Source organism: Balaenoptera borealis (assembly GCF_965194805.1).
Source record: "Balaenoptera borealis genome assembly, chromosome: 1".
In the NCBI taxonomy this organism is placed as follows: domain Eukaryota; kingdom Metazoa; phylum Chordata; class Mammalia; order Artiodactyla; family Balaenopteridae; genus Balaenoptera; species Balaenoptera borealis.
In genome coordinates, this window is record NC_138860.1 from 50,765,522 (window position 1) to 50,783,458 (window position 17,937).

The window sequence follows — 17,937 nt, forward strand, 5'->3', positions numbered from 1 at the left end:
TTTAGAATATTGTATCTACCTCTAAGTCATTAAAAACTCACCTAAAACTCATATGAATTGCAATAATTTATCTCCCTGGATATTTGCTGATTTTTTTCTTAAATATTATAATATATATATATATATTTGTTCTGCAAAAAATTGAGGATTTGGGATTCCCTCCCACCCTCATCCCTCTACTGCTCATGGATTGAACGAATCAACAAATATTTACTGAATACTTACTATGGGACAGGCCTTGAGGACAGAATGGTGAATAATACAGAAGATAATAATAATAATACTTGCTTTTATGACATTTACAGATCTGTACAAATGAACAGCAAATCAAAAAAGGAGATACTCTACAGCTTGCAGTTTACCTTGATTTCATCAAGGTTATTGGGATTTTTCACTCGTCGGAAATAACTAGAGTTGATTCTACATGGCTTCATCCAGACAGGTTGATTCAAGTTGGGATCCTCGGCAAATATTTCCTCAAAAATCTCTTTTGTTAAATCAAAAACCGCCTTGATAGAGAAAAATAAACAAATTAAAATGGCTAAGAATCCAAATTTCAGACAACAGAGAGAAGTTTAAAAATTAGAATTATCCTTCCATATTACATACCTGTTTGTACACCCTTTTACTAGTGCTTTCTATATCTAGACCCTTACTGGCACAGCCAAGCAGTTTTGTAGGAATACTGATGCTGTGAAGATCATGACCTAATTCTTTCCAATTCCAAAGTTCTTCTGCCACATCATGTACAAGAATTTCTACTTCCTCCGCAGTATGTGGGACTGCCAATAATGTTTCACATGGCTTTTGTGGAGCTCCCTTAGGTTCTGCCATTAGAGGTACAATTGTTTCTTCTGCCTTATTCTTTTGTATCTTGTGAGAAGAGCTCAAACCAAAGTCTTCATCAAACCAGTCTTGATCATCTCCTAACACGCTCAGGAACTCCCGGCTAATCTCAAGTTCAGCAAGTCTCTTAGCAAGCTCCTCCTGCCCACTGGCACCAAATACTGGACTCTCCTACAGAAATGGAACCATTCAAACAGAGCACCATTTAGTAACCTCAGATCACTTAACAAGTTTGGGCTTTTTTTTTTTAAAGACAAAGCAAATATATTATTTGTATATTTACTATTTCTCTATAAATAAGCAAAACAAAAACAATATGGTGGCTACTAATGAACAATTTAAGAAAAAACTATCCTGTTTCCTGTAATTCTGCTCACATAAGCCTTACAATTGATTTTAATAAAATGTTTATTGATCAGTTTTTCCTTTTTGTATCATCATTATTCTGTTTCTGAAGAACTGTTTTGCTTCTGAGATATGGAAATGAGATATAAAATTCTCACCTTTGATGATTATCTGGCTCAAGTTACTCAAAATCATTACCGCTGTTCAATTGTCCATGGGCAACCTAAATAAGTTGATGGTCTGAGTATATGTCATAGTGGATATATTTCAGTTTTACCAGAATCAACATCACAACTGGTAATTTCTGCAAGGCAACTATGACTAAGTAGATATGTGAACAAATAATTTCATAGGCAAAAAAGAACTGGGTTGAGAACCAATGGAAATCTCCATGGAATAAATTTATTCAGTGAATCCGGAAGGGAATCTAATCTGTGGACAGTATACAGGGGTTTTCAACCCAGCATAAACCTGCCAGTGTTTGTGACAACTCTATAGTGACCACTCATGACATAATAGAGGACAATTATACTTCAAACAGAAAAAACAGCTACATGGCCTTTACAAACTAGTGAAGTGATTTTTATTTAACAAACAACACATCACCAAAAAACCTATCAGGAGCTACAGAATTAAAATGTACTATAAAGGCAAGGTTAATTGACAATTTTTCTAGACAAAATACTTACAGGTCTAGGACACATATCTGGTGAGGAAATCTCTTCTTTCTCATCTTCCAATTCAGACCTTAAGAAGCAACCTGGAACACTTGGTGACTGTTCCTCAAGATTCTGGGATAGGCCTTGGGGTGGTACTTTCTTTTGATCATCAACAAGAAGCTCTTGGTTGCTAAGCTGGATTTTCTCATTCCTAGCTTTTTTGATTTGTTGTAGTTGATTGACTGTGTCCTTCACAAAGACTTTTAGTAAACTGTCTGTCAGTAAGCTGACTGTTTCTAGTTGTTCCTTTGACTTTTTTTCCTCACTTGGTGATGACCTCAGCTGGGCTTCCAATTGGTTCTTTTCTCTTGCTAAAAGGTCCAGAAGTGGGGTAGAAAGCTTTTCTGAAACTTCGGGATATAGGTTCTCTTCCTTTTCGGTAAACTGCTGTTGCTTCCTTAATTCTTCAGAAAAGGTATTATCTAAAGTATCGTCTTCTTCAGCAGTGGAAACCTTTTCCGTGGCACCAGAAACAAGGTCTTTGTTTTCCTTTGAAGAAATCAGTGAATCCACTGAATTCTGCTGGTGAATATGGGCTTCAAGTACTCCAGAAATGTCCTGTATATTGTCTGTTTCTATTTTAAGGCTTCTATCAACTGAGGCTTCTGTGTCATGCATACTAGGTTGAGATTCCTTATAAAAACACTCAATTGCATCCTTTTCTCTGTCAAACTTGGGACCCTCTGTATCTTTTTGTTCTTGATTATAGTATTGATATTGTTCATCTGAATAAGAGTCTTCATCTTCATTTATGTCTACATAGTCATCAAAGTTTTCTGAAATGTGAGATATTTTTTGAGGAGGAGCAAAAATCCCATGCTTCTCTTTGCACACAAAGTATACAATGCCATCATATGTTCCATTGTTATTTCCTTCAGGTTTATCCAACTCCACTCCAGCCCAAAATCCTTTAGCAAAACTAGTCACACCTTTGAATCGAAGAGTTCCTGGCTGAACATTGCCAATCAACACCCTATCACCGATGTGGAAATCAAGTAACTCATCTGCAAGAGAAGCTGAAGCTAAGGAAGGGGATTCAATAAGTCTCTGTTCATGCTCTACATCACTGCGCTCCTTACTTTTCATAAGCTCAGTGGGGGACTTGAGTTCTAACAGCCTTTCAGAATGGACATTGCTATGAATAGAAAGGCTTTTCTCACTGAGGCACTCACTGATTTCATCATCACTACCAAAGCTAGTGGCTCTACTTCTAGAGATCCTTGTTGCCTGTGACTTCTCTCTGCAAGACTGAGAGTCTTTCCTGAGTGACAACAAAGATGTCACCTCAAAGTCATCTTTGTACAATTCAGCTGAAATGTCTTTCTTGAAAGAAGATACTTCAAAATCTTCAGAGTATGATATCTCTTTAGGTGCAAAAAGATGTTCTGACCAAGATAAGTCTCTGCCCTTTATATTCTTTTGTACATGAGAGTCTTTTTCTGATTGGATGTTTGCACTATGACCCATATCTTGATCTGACTGTCTCTCTTTTGACTCTTTTTTATGAAGATTTTCAATGGCTAATCTAACTAAGTCTTTCTGAACATTTATAGAATCTAAAGAAAGATCTTTCCTTGAAAGAATTTCAGATGAATCTCCCTGTTCCAGGTCTAGTTTCAGGAAGACATCAGGCTTCCTAGATTGTTTAGAATAGGCATCTTCAATTGCACTCTCTTCCAATTTTGCATATTCTACTTCGTGTATTTCTGATTTTTGACTAGATTCTTCTTCAACCTTGGCATCTGACACATCAAGAATTCTATTAGAGGCAGTTAATTCTTTGAGAAGAGGTAATGAAGGGACATTTTCTAGAGAATCTCCAGATTCTGCTCTGGTTCTCCTTGATGATCTGAGAATTGGAGAAGAAGTCTGAAAGTGCTCTTCTGTTCGACTGTCCAATTCAATCATTCTCTTTGCATATGCAGATAAAGACCTTTCTGACACTGATCTCTCAGAACCTGCCAATGCAGCATCTTAAAGGGGAAAAAAAGATCACATCAAAATTATCTAATCACAAATTTCAATTTCTGGAACCAAAGTTTAAATAAAAGCTAAATATTGGTGAGAAAAAGCTCTGGTCAATAAATAGGACCTGTTTTACAGGTTACTGTATAAGGTAAGTTTTTCCTTTAAGAGAATATACTGTACCAACAATAAACAGAACATTTAAAAAATGACTGAAAATTTAAAGTTTGGTATAATTTTTTAAGTGTTGTCAACTTACAAAGTAAAGAAAAATGGATCAAAGGTTATGGAGATGTTAATCCTCAAATCATGCAAAAACAGAATTGTATGATGGATATTACATATATTCTTTGAAAATGAAAGCAATGAAGGAAGGACAAATGCAGGGACTTCAACTAACCTCTTGAATGTAAAAAAGGGAAAAAAAAAATCAACTATTTCTGCAAATATAGCACTTTACGAGCTAAAATTGCAAAATAAGAAGAAAATAAGATTTGATGAACTAACAAACCAAGAATTAAAAGTTTTGAATTCAAATCTCTGTTTTGTCCCTGTTACTAGGTAGGCTTTTTCATGTCTCAGTTTTATTTCCTCATTGAATTATACTTTATTTTCAATAGTTCTTATCTTTCTTTGGATTAAATTGAAAAAAAAATGTATGTAACTACTTATACTGAGAAACAGCATAGGCTGAAAATATATATAATCAGATACAAAATCTGATAAAGGGAGAATTTAGATACTGATGATACACTCACAGCCATTTTAGATTAATGTCTTTATGCCTCAGTTTTCATCAGTTATTGGGACAATAAAGACTGATTCACATAACTTAGGCATAACCAACAAATCACTTAAAATATAAAAGTAACTTAAAATATTAAATAATCTATTATCTTTAAGAAGTTCACTTTTTAACCAAAAAGCTGTAGAGGTGGAATTTTGTAGGCATTTGTATAATCTTTAGTCTATGTAGATACTATGTGATTATTTTTTCTAGTTACATACCAACATGTTCAGCAATAGACTCCAGGGATCCTCTGGAACGTTCTGACTCTGTCAGTGATTTCCAATTCTTTGCTGTTTCAGATCTGAAGCAGAAAAATTAATAAACAGAAATAAATGTATTGCTGATACTGTAGTAACTGGTAACAAAAAGCAGTCAATTCTTAGACAACTGCTTCTTCTTTCTTCTTCGCAGGAAGTATTCCAACCTTTGCCACTTCCACCAAGTCTATTTGTGGCCTTCATCACACTCAGTAGATGATCTTGCCTCTTTTAATGAGAGAAACAGAGGCCATCAGCATGACCCTTCTTATCTTCAACCTTTTTACCTACAAATTTATCTATATTCACAGCCATCCCAACTGCCTTTCCTCCTGTCTGCAAGGAAGAAAAAGGTGTATCTCTCACACTTGTTCAAACTTCTTTCTGCCCCAAATCCCATACATTTCCACAGCCTCATTGATGGTATTCCTCAATTGTCCATTCTTTTTCCTACAATCTTTAGTCCTTCAATCTGGTGATTTTTTTCCCCTCAGCTTACATGTATGCCTCAAGCCTCAAAAAAATCCCACCCCCCCAGTCTTTTTTTTTCCTTCTTTTTTAACATTTTTATTTTATATTGGACTGTAGTTGACTTAAAATGTTGTGTTAGTTTCAGGTATACAGCGAAGTGATTCAGTTATACATATATCTATTCTTTTAAAAATTCTTTTCCCATTTAGGTTGTTACAGAATACTGAGCAGACTTTCCCCCCTCAATTCTTTATTCCTCCACCTGGTGCTACTGTCCTCTTTCATGCTTTAAGTTGACATTCACCATCTTCATTTTCTTGCTTTCTTTTTATTTGCTAAGTCATAATATTTGGCTTCTACTCCTACTTCTTTATAACCCCCTTAAATGTTGCTATTTTATCATATTTAGTACTTGGCTCCCTTTTATTCTCTCTGAATGCATACCTTTTTCACCCAAATGTTCACCCAAATGTTGTTATATTTATAGCTTCAACCACCATCTATATGCTGATCACCCCAAATTAAAAAGCTAACACCTTTCCTGGATAATTCCACTTAGATGAACTACAGGTACCTCAAAATTAACATTTTAAAACCAAAATCATAAGACTCCCACCGAAGAACACCTGATTTTCCTTTGGAACTTTGACCCAACAAACTACTATTTAAGAGAAACACGGGAGTCATCCAGCTTTTCCCTGCTTCCCTATCTAGCACTTTAATTTGTTAAGTATACTTCTTAAAAATTCCTAAAATCTATCTCCTATTCTCTATTCTTATTACAGTGGATTATCTGAGGGCTGGCTTAGACTACTGTTATCCCTGCTTCTAAACTTACCCCTTTCTATCTTTCCTTCATATTGTAGTCAGAAAGATTTCTCTAAACAGAAATCTGATTCTACCATTCTCTGGTTAATAAAACTATAAAACCATTCAATGGATTGTAGAAATTAAAATAAAACTTATGTATAATGTAATATAAAGGAAAAATGTATAAGTAACAAAATTACACACAAAATCTAAGCATAAAAAATCCTAGATGGAAATATATCTAATTGTTGACATCTGTTGTTTTGGGATAGTTAGGTATGATACGATTTAAACTTTTTTCTTTTTACCACTTCCCTCAATATTCTAGTAGCAATAATAATAACAACTAATACATAGTGCTAATTGTGTGCTAGGCCCTGTTCTAAGTTAAGTCTTTTAACTCTCATAACAAGTTTATTACTCAGGTGTTGGTATAGGGATATAAATCCCTATTACAAAATAGAAGCACAGAGAAGTTAAATAACTTGCCCCAAATTAAAAAGCTAGCTGGTACTGGAGTCAGGATTCAAACCCAGGTAATGCTAAATTAATTATAATGAGCCTCTGTAACATTTCTAAAAAACAAAAAATATCCTAAAATATGCTTTTTAAAAAATTTTAACAGCGTCACATCTTCTAAAAATGTAAATTAGAAACTACTAAGAATGCGTGAGTACAAGGTTATCACAACTTGTTTTTTATTTTTCCAGTCTCTTCTCCTAACTCCAGCTACATCCTATGACATTCAGCTTCCATGATATGCCAAGCTCTCTATTGCTTCTGGTCACTCATGAGTGCCCTTCTCTCTGAAATATCCCCTATTTCTCAGTCCCACTTACCTATATAACCTCTACTCACTCAAAATTTAGTTTAAATATTACTACCTGACTTTCTTATATACCATATTATATATTCTAATAGTGCTACTTTGTATCTTCTGTATTTGTATTCACTGATGGCATAATATTCTATCCCTGGAAAGAACCATCATTTATTTACTGGGCTATTCACCAGTTCTGGACATAAAGGTTGCTTCCAGTGTTTATGTTATAAACATAATATAAAAGACGTTATGATAAACATATTCATGCAAATAGATATTTTTGATAGCCCATATTTTCTCAAGCTAGATTTTCAGAAGTGGAATTATTGAGTCAAAAGTTACAGATTGTTTTTGACTTTTGAAACATTGCCAAACTGTTTTCCAAAACAACTATACCAACTTACGATGCTATAATAGCAATGCTGGAGAGTACTATTTTTACTGCTCCCATCTGATTTCAGGATTCAAAATATATTTTAAAATCTGTATCTTATTATAAATTTTATTTGTGATTATATCATAAATAACAAATCTACTTTAGTGAAACTGAAAATATAAACTAGTATTTTCACTTCTACAATTTCACAGTTACTTAAAAGATAGCTTCTACTCAAAACCTTTCCTTATTCCTTTCTCAAACAAGGCAGAATATAGGTTAGTTACCAAAAATTTCTACCTGTGTAGTGGAAGGGGCTTGATCTTGGGTTTTTCAGAAGCTGAGGAGAGCGTTTTAATCTGAGGCTTGGCTGTTGGTGATGTTTCCAAATCTCGGCTAAGCTCGGCTTCAGTTTTCTTAATGAATTCATCATATGACTAAGTTTAGAAAAATCAAAGGAGTCACTACACAGAATTTTTTAAACTATCTTAAATTATAAAATAGTATATTTTATGGTAAAATATTCAAACCGTAAAAAAGATATAAAATTCTTTCTCCCTGCATCAGTATTATTTCCCAGAGTTCTAAAATCAGTTACTTGTATAGCCTTCTCGAAATAGTCTATGTATAAGCAAGCTGTATAATTGTAATACTAATATCAATTAGGAAATGACAGTCTCAGTCTACAGAAGTTTAATACTTTTGAAGCAATAGTTCAGGCCCTGCCACATTAAAAAACTTCTTTAGCTAATTATATAATTATTCTTTAAAGGATGTCTTAATACTTTCCTGGTATTTTTAAGAAGTTTAGCCATTACACTAAGTTTCAATGGCAGTAAGCTTCTTAAGGGGTGAGCACTTCAGGAATACAAATCTCAAGGAGAGAGAAGAGAGTGGTTGGGAGTATGATAGTATAGAATTGCAAAAATATTTCTTAGTCATTAGCCATTCTGTAAACAAAACTTCACTAATTTATAATTCTAACTTGAATGAAATCTAAGGGAAGCCCTCCTTCTATTAGAAAAAGCTCCTCAGTTTTCTAGGCTAAAATTAATCCCTACTTTTACATCTCTCACGTTTAAGACTACAGCTGTTTTGCTCAACACGGTATGTCCAGTACCTACTCACAGTGTCTGGCTCAAAGGAGGCTGAGTGAATGAGCAGATGGATGTTTGTCAACTGCTACAGTTCCCTAAAACTTAAGCTAAAATCGCTATTTTTATAACTATCACCGTCTATGTTACCTTCCTCTGAACTGTCAATGTTTTGATAAACATTGGTATTAAACATATACTACAGCTAGATGATTTGGCTAGCTAGGTATACATAAGGACAATGATTTCTCAGATCTGAAAGCTATACTTATATGAGTGTAGTTCATTTATTAAATATGTGATCAAATAAAATCCAAAAGATTTTTTTTCATACGAACTGCTATGTATTATATATTTCTCTATCATATACTATAATTGTAAAATCTAAATACAGAACTTTCTTTTGCCTTTATTTAAACTGTTTAATAGAATGTTGAATGAGATGGATCTTTTGTATCCTTCTCTAGATAACTTTCCGGGTGACATACCTATTAATGAACTTTTTGGGCAATGCCATTCAATCTAACAGTATTTCGTTTAGCTTTCAATGGCTCCGCGTGACCTATAGCGAGCAGTACTTTTAAATCCTGGGCCCCACCCTAGACCAATTAAATCAAAATCTCTGGGAGTGAGCCTGGATATTTGTATTTTCCAAAAAATCTCCTCAGTTAATTCTAATGTATAGTCAGGTTGAACACTACAGACCTATATAGGATGAAGTCCAAACTTATCAGTCTGGTTTCTAAGGCCCTGAACATGATCTTTGTTTTTAAATTTTATTCCTCACTACTTTCCAACATGAACTTCTCAGCATGGGCACTGAATCTTAACCACTTTTTCTTACTTCTAAGCATATGTGCAAGTTACAATTCCCGTTCCCATCTCTGTGTTGTGTGCCTGTGTAAACGTCTATCTTCTCCAGATCTATTAGCAGGTCTATTTTCTATGTGGAAGATAATGTAGTGTAACAGGAGGGGCACAGAATTTGGAATTCGAGCTAGATTAAAATCCTAGTTTTAACACATGTGAGCTGTGTGTCTCTGGATATCATTAATCTCACTAAAACTTAGTTTCCTCATCTGTAACAGAGGGATAGTTAATATCCACATCTTGTTACTTTGAGGATAAAATGAAAAATATGTGTAAAGTAATTAGCTGAGTTTCCAGCACATAAATAGGCACCTGATTAAGTTAATTAATGTAGGAGGACACATGTTTGGTGTTACCACACAAGGATGATTAAAAGAACAGAAATTCTGGCTAAACATAACAAAGAGCTTTCTAACACTTAGAGCACCTAGAGTCCAACCGATGAAACCAACTGCCTTGAAAATCTGAAATTTGCTATTACTGGAAGTGTTTGGATAGAAGCTGAAAGATCTTCTCAGGTCAGGCCATGAGAAGGGATTCTTATGATGAGCGGGAAGTTCAGACCGGTTCTATAACGAATGTGGTGTTTAGGAACACTAGGCTGGCAGAATGCACGTAAGCTATAGGGAAGCGACCAGAGGCAGGGACATTTAAGAGGCTATGTAGACAACAGAGGCAAGAGGACATAAGGGCCCCAAATAGCTTGATGGCAGTAGGAATGGAAAGGGACAAGCAAGAAGATTTATGAAAAAAGTATCAGTGGGATCTGGTGACTGAATGGATGGGAGAAAACAGAATGAGGAAGACATAAAAACTGGGTTTCCAGACTGGAGTAGCATCAGGGAAGGTTGCTGGAGTTAAGGAAAGTCAAGTTTAGAGTTATTATTTAGGAGCCATTCAAACAGTACGAAGAGTCATACTAATAAGTCGTGTGGCATGAAACACCACTCCGCTTTAAAAAAAAAAAAAGGCATTAACAGTTCCAATAGCTAGGATTATTTATCTAATGGTTGTTTGCTTTAGAGGATGCGGATATCAATTTTTCTTTCATAGGCCTAATCTTTCTTCTTTAGAAAAAAACTTATTTTAATACTTTTACTATTTACTTTAATACCTGATATTATAATATTTAACATTTTAATTTAATATTTAATTTAATCTTTCAAGCAAGAGTTTGTTCAGATTTTTTTTTAAAGTTAGGTTAAAATGTGGTACAAAATTAATATTGAAAAATTCTAATCCATTACTTTATTAACAACACTAAAAACATTTCAGGGTTCACATTTACATTAGCCTTGAAATTAAACCCCTTTCTTCTTATGTCTAACCTCCAATTGTTTGATTAGACTGGCTTCTTGGGCTTTCAGTCTTTCCTTTTGCCTTTTTTTCTGTTCCTTCTTCAGTTGGTCCACAACTGATTTTCTTTTCCGCAGCTCATCCTTCAGGGCTCTGATCCTACCTTCAATGTCACTCTGGTCAGATGTAGTTTCTAAAAGAGATACAGAATCTTTTTATTTAACTTAAAAATAAAGTTAACTCAGTAACTATTAATAAAAAGCACCAATGTAAAGTCAATCTAACATTTAAAATTTGAGCTTCAGAAAAAAAGTATTAGTGATTTGCATCCTTTCTTTTCCCCTAAATCTCTATGGGGAGGGGGGGGTGTCTTCCTATTTGTTTTCACTTTCTAATTGCACTATTTGAAACTGCAAATAAATTTCAAGGTACCCTGTTCTTGATAAGATAAGCAGCTGGAAGTTGAAAAACTTTTGGTTAGTGAACTTTGGACATTCTGCAAGGATTTAGTTCCTGGTGACAAGACAGCCATATTTAACTGTACTTCCTCTTGGTTATTAATAGTAGTTTCATAGTTTTTAAGTCATATTAAAATCAAAGTGGAATTTTACCATTTTAAATTGATTGTGAGTCATCAGCTGATGTCTTAACATCACATAAAAGGAGAGAGAAAAATTATAAAGAAACATACTCTGCAGTAACCTTTCTTTGGAAGTTCTTAAAATATTTAAAATAACTGAAATGAAACTAGTTAAATCTTATTTTCTTCCCAACAATTCAGACACATATATACACACATACAAAGTAGATGTCCAGTCATAGCAAAATCATGAAAAAGACATTTCATTGTAAGTGTCATGCATATCTTATAAAAATAAGTATCATTTAAAAACACTTTATTTCACTAAACATGGAAATTACATAGAAAAATAAAAAAATGACTGTTCCTCACACCTCCTCCCTGAATCACACAATGGTGTCATTTAATGAGTGAGACATTTAATAGTCTTATAAGAGAAATACTATTGTATACAAATCTGAAGACTCAGATGTACATTACAACATTACATCATAAACAATCAGGTTTTTTCAAGCACTTCAGATTAAATTGCATAGAACTAGTCACAGAATTTATTTTAAAAAGGTAATAGTCTTTTTTTGCAATGTGATCTAAATATCTGGTTTACAAATAATGACATCTAAGTTCCTGCCACTTTTATGTCCTGAATTAAGGTATACTAGGAAGTTATATCCATCTTATACCAGTAGTGGCATCAGACTGTGCCCTTAGCATGGGCGAAGTTTACTACTTAGTGATCAACACTCATAAAATGAAGTAACAATAAAGGTCATTTTCAACTCAGGATCTATTACTAGTAATCGGTAAGGTGTTTGACACTTAACGATTTCTAGGATTGATGTGAAAATTAAATAAGGTATACAAAGCATGTAGCACAGTACCTGGACTACTATTACAGCTCAGTAAATGGTGGTAGTATTAGCACACATAAAACAAACATTTTTATGTAGCCATATTTTATGTAACATATTTTTTGGTTTAAAACTAAAAAAGGTGGTAGAGATGAGATAGCAACTGAATATCCTGCTCAGGCTTTCTTTTAATTTCTGAAGAAAATAATCAATTGGTTTCAAGGTTAAAAGACTCTGAACCTTAGTGGAAAGCTTTACAGTGATTTAACTGATGATTCTAGTACAATAATTGGGGGTAGGACTGTAGGCTGAGCAAAAAATTATAATCTTTCTACAATGAGGTATAAACCCATATCTTTGCATCTTCTAAAGCTGTGTATTCTTTTAACTGTGTATTCTTTATGTGCTTCCAAAACTTGAGATGTTACTTTGATAAAATTTTATAGGAGACTACTACACTCCCACAGACTTAGTTTCAACTCTGCCCCCAAAATGTTTATTTTAAATGAATATATTTTAAAAATTGGATATGTCAACAGTGATTTTTTAAAATAAAAATATCTTTATCATCTATGATTGTGAAGATTTAATAGCAGATGATGAGAAACTTCAAGTTTTAGATGAAAGACCTTGGGAAATGTTTTTATTTTTAAGTACTAAAGAAACCAAAATCCTACAAATGAAGGGTAGAGATTAAGTAAAAGTCTATGAGAGTGAATGGGAATACATGTTATATGTGCCCAAATCTAGTATTACAACATGGTGTTTATCATCAGTAACATCTAAGAGAATCTCTATAATTTTTTTTTTTATCCAAGCAACTTTCTAGATGAATGTATTGTCTTTATGAAATTCTCTCCTACAGGGTTTTTTGGAAGGTGAGGGGACAGGGCAAGTGGCAGGTAAATGATACTTCAGTTTGTTGAAACACATCAAGACAGAATAAGCAGATGGACAGAATAACTCAATCAAAAATTAAGTTTGATTATCTGACACATGCTGACTGTATTAATTTGGTTGATAACAAACTCTCCATCACTTAAGTGAGAAAGGTATTATATAACTCCACTACATTAAAATTTACCACTTCCATAAATACTGCATATAAATGATGTCATCATGAATAGGTAGATGGCATTATAGTTTAAAAATTTCAGAGCTGTTTTTCTAAAGCTGTTCTTGCTTAAATATGTTTTACCAATAAAACAGTATCTTATAAATATTATCATTAATCCTTGTTGCATAACTCATGCAAGGATGGTTAAGATATTATTCCATTGCTACAGATAGAAAAGATTATCTAATATGGGAAGGAAACTTAAAGAGAGTCACCAGTATGTAATAGAGCCATGAAGAGAATCCATATTTCCAAGTATCAAGTTTATGTCCACTGACATATTATTCTACTGGCAGTAACTTTTCACCAGAGTACATGAAAGCAAATGTATAAAAATGCTGATCACTTGCAACAGATAAATATGACAGACAGGGACTTCCCTGGTGGTCCAGTGGTAAAGAATCTGCCTTGCAACGCAGGGGATGTGGGTTCGATCTCTGGTCAGGGAACTAAGATCCCACATGACGCGGGGCAACTAAGCTTGCGTGCCACAACTACGAGCTCACGCGCCTCAACTAGAGCCCGCATGCCGCCAACTACAGAGCCTACACACTCTGGAACCCGTGTGCCACAACTAGAGAAGAGAAAACCTACACGCCACAACTAGAGAGAAACCTGCACGCCACAACTAGAGAGAAGCCCATGCACCACAATGAAGATCCCACATGCCTCAACAAAGATCCCGCGTGCTGCAACTAAGACCTGACACAGCCAAAAATAAATACAATAAACAATAAATAAATCTTTTTAAAAAAACAATTTAAACACGACAGACAACATTCTTCAACTTTAATTACTGGCTTGATCCAGTAATTCCATGTCTAAGAATTTATTCCTACTGAAATATTCAACAGGGATCTATATAAATGAAGATGTTCATTACAGCATTATTTGAAATAATGAAAATTTTGAGAAAACCTACAGGACTATCACTAGGGAAATGGTTAAATAAATTACGGTATACCTACCCTTTGAAATATTATGCAGTTATTCAAAGAATAAAGGAGATCTATAAATAATGGGCATGGGGGAAAAAAACCCATGATTTATTACTGTTTAAAACATTGAAAACAAAGGGGGTACAGAATAGAATCAAAGATCAAAAAATGAATAGTATTTTTCACTTTTCCTTTACTAAATGTCTACTCTCAAAAGAAAACTGAAAATGAACTCAAAAGACATACACTCAATATGGTATTAATCTTCCTCAGAATCCTACATAAACCAAGTATTGTCTGTCTAGATATGCCTTCCACAATCAACGCCTTGAATCAAGTCTTCTAGAGTAAAGGCTGTTTATTCTTTCGTAAATTATATGCCACAGAGATTTACAGTATGATAGAAGTTATGGGAAAATAGATAATGCTCCCCACTGCCATGTGCAGTCTCTTCTCTACTTTTCCTCCCTTGAGTCTTATGCTATCCTGCTCTACCACCTCCTATTTCTCCTCACTGTCAGCATTAAATCATTCAAGAAACGTTTAATAAATACCTACTATGTGCAATGCAAAGTACCTGTTAGGGCCTGGTGCTACAACTGTTAAAACATAGGACTCTCCTTTGCAGAAGTCTATATTCTAGTAGGGGAAACCTGCTGGGTAAAGTTTGATTACAATTTATGTGCTGCCTGGTATAACAAGTTGAAGAGCAGAGCACTATGGGAACACATAAGCAGTGCCTGACACACACCAAAAATTCAAAGAATGTGTGATGAATAAACGACTATTAACATCCAAGAATATAACAATTTATCATAGTTGGTATAATTAGGGATATAATTATCAATGAAAAGCAAAGAATTATGCGATTTAGTCTTGGCAAGAAAAAAGTCTTTACAAATGAAACAAAGAATAACATTTTACCAGCCATATAGTTAGACAAAGCTTATTAAAGAGGAATTCAAATATAGTGCAAAGAAAACTAATTCCTCCTTGTTAGTCTTACCTGACTGTGTCATAGATAATGACTCATCTGACCAACTATAACAGTGTTGCTGGGACTTGACGGGTAGACGACATTGTCCTCCAGATCTATGACTTCCTTTGCTAGACTCCTGCTTTGACACAGATGTGCAGCTTTTAGGAGGTGACTGTTCAAATAGAAAATCAAATGGGAACTGTTTTGTGATACAGCTGTAAAATTCTATTTAAAATTCAAGATACGAACCAGTTGAAGATAATATTTACAAAGAGTTTTAAATAACTTTATGAAATAAAAAGTGAAAAAAGTTTGCAAAATATACAAAGGATAAGATCTTGACTTTTTTTAAAGGTACAGAAAAAAGTTATAAAAAAAGCATGCTTTTGGGCTTCCCTGGTGGTGCAGGGGTTGAGAATCCGCCTGCCAATGCAGGGAACACGGGTTCGAGCCCTGGTCTGGGAAGATCCCACATGCCGCGGAGCAGCTGGGCCCGTGAGCCACAACTACTGAGCCTGCGCGTCTGGAGCCTGTGCTCCGCAACAAGAGAGGCCGCGACAGTGAGAGGCCCGCGCACCGCGATGAAGAGTGGCCCCCGCTTGCCGCAACTAGAGAAAGCCCTCGTGCAGAAATGAAGACCCAACACAGCCAAAAATAAATAAATTAATTAAAAAAAAAAAAGAATGCTTTAAAAAAATGTTTATAATAAACTATGAGTGGCTACTGAATCAGTGATATTTACCCCCTTATTCGTTTTAACTTCAAAAATACTAAATATGGGGGTGCAGATATCTCTTCGACATAGTAATTTCACTTCCTTCGGATATATATCCAGAACTGAATTTGCTGAATCATACGGTAGGTCTTCATCAACAGATGAATGGATAAAGAAAATATGACATAAACACACACACAAACACACACACATGCACACACACAAATACTATTCAGCCATTAAAAAAACCAAACAAACCAGAAATCCTGTCATTTGAGACAACATGGACGGATTTTGAGGGCATTGTACTAAGTGAAATAAGTCAGAGAGAGAAAGACAAATATTATATGATCTCACTTATATGTGGAATCTAAAAAAACCCAAACTCATAGAAAAAGAGATCAGACCTGTGGTCACCAGAGGTGGGGGTGGAGAGGTGGGGGAACTGGGTGAAGCTGGTCGAAAAGTATAAGCTTCCAGTTATAAGACATATAGATACTGGGGATGTAATATACAACATGATGACTATAGTTAACACTGCTATATGGTATATTTGAAAGGTGCTAAAAGAGTAGATCCTAAAAGTTCTCATCACAAGGAAAAAAATTTTTTTGTAACTATATGAGGTGATGGATATTAACTAAACTTATTGTGGTAATCATTTCACAATATATGTATGTCAAGTTACTATGCTGTACACCTTTAACTCACACAGTGCTGTGTGCCAATTATATGTCAATAAAACTGAAAAAAAAATTTAAATATACTAATGTACTACTTTTATGGAAGGAAAGAAGAAGAAATGGAAGCGGGGAGGGAAGAAAAAGAGCATAAGAAGACTGCCCAAATGAGATTATTACAAAGGGTGTAATTTCTACCTTGATATCAAGTGGAAGTGAGAATGTCTGATTTGATTCCTAGCTATCACCACTTCCTACCCCTGTGACTATGGGCAGGCTTCCTAGCCTGCTAAGCTTCAGAGTGGGGCTTAAAATCTAAAGAACTGTTGTGAGGATAATCTACATAAGGCATTCAGCATACTACCTGGCACTTGGTAAGTAAACACTCAGTAAATATTACTTTTTATTATAGAAGTGACTTTAAGACACACTGAATTTAGGTGGATTCTTTTTTTTAAACACAAAGAGGCTTTAACAATGTTTGTGTTCACTTATAATATTTAATATTGTTATGCTATAAAAAGAAACGAAATTGAACTATTTGTATTGAGGTGGATGGACCTAGAGTCTCTCATACAGAGTGAAGTAAGTCAGAAAGAGAAAAACAAATACCGTATGCTAACACATATATATGGAATCTAAAAAAAAAGAAATGGTTCTGATGAACCCAGGGGCAGGACAGGAATAAAGACGCAGACGTAGAGAATGGACTTGAGGACACTGGGAGGGGGAAGGATAAGCTGGGTCGAAGTGAGACAGTAGCATTGACATATGTACACTACCACATGTAAAAGAGATAGCTAGTAGGAAGCAGCTGCATAGCACAGGGAGATCAGCTTAGTGCTTTGTGACTGCCTAGAGGGGTGGGATAGGGAGGGTGGGAGGGAGATGCAAGCAGAAGGGGATATGGGGATATATGCATACATATAGCTGATTCACTTTGTTATACAGCAGAAACTAACACAACACTGTAAAGCAATTATACTCCAATAAAGATGTTTTAAAAAAGGCATAAAAAAATAAATAAAAATAAAAGAGAAAAGTGAAAAATAAAAAATAAACACAAATTCCCATCAAAAAAAAATACTGTTATGCTAATCCCCTCGTACACTTTATAAAATCAAGTTTTAAAAGACAAGCAGTTAAGTTTCTTTCTTAAGTTCTTACCAGATAGTTTTTTTTATTGAAGTACAGAATTAAGGACAATGTGGAAAACCTTTTTATTCTAAAGTGAACATTATTCTAATTTAGAATATATATCCATTCCAGATCTGCCTTAAAGAGATGAAACCACTACTTTTATTCTGATTAAGAGTTATAGAGCAGTCATTAATTAAATTATAGAAAAGGCACACTAGTGTGGTTTAAGGTCTTATTGTTTCTATTAAATGACAAAACAGACTTTAATAAGAACT

The 17,937-nt window shown here is 34.5% G+C and overlaps 1 protein-coding gene across 3 annotated transcripts in view; it reads right to left on the minus strand.

Annotated features, from left to right (window-relative positions):
• Nucleotides 1-17,937, minus strand: part of CEP350 (centrosomal protein 350) — a 137,020-nt gene that overhangs the window by 14,306 nt on the left and 104,777 nt on the right. For all 3 annotated transcript variants that reach the window (XM_082340925.1, XM_082340924.1, XM_082340923.1), the window contains 7 exons: nucleotides 15,155-15,299; nucleotides 10,695-10,855; nucleotides 7,703-7,839; nucleotides 4,884-4,966; nucleotides 1,881-3,883; nucleotides 610-1,017; nucleotides 363-509 (listed from right to left, as the gene is read on the minus strand). In XM_082340925.1, coding sequence (XP_082197051.1) covers nucleotides 363-509; nucleotides 610-1,017; nucleotides 1,881-3,883; nucleotides 4,884-4,966; nucleotides 7,703-7,839; nucleotides 10,695-10,855; nucleotides 15,155-15,299 — 3,084 coding nt within the window. The remainder of the gene's footprint in view (nucleotides 1-362; nucleotides 510-609; nucleotides 1,018-1,880; nucleotides 3,884-4,883; nucleotides 4,967-7,702; nucleotides 7,840-10,694; nucleotides 10,856-15,154; nucleotides 15,300-17,937) is intronic.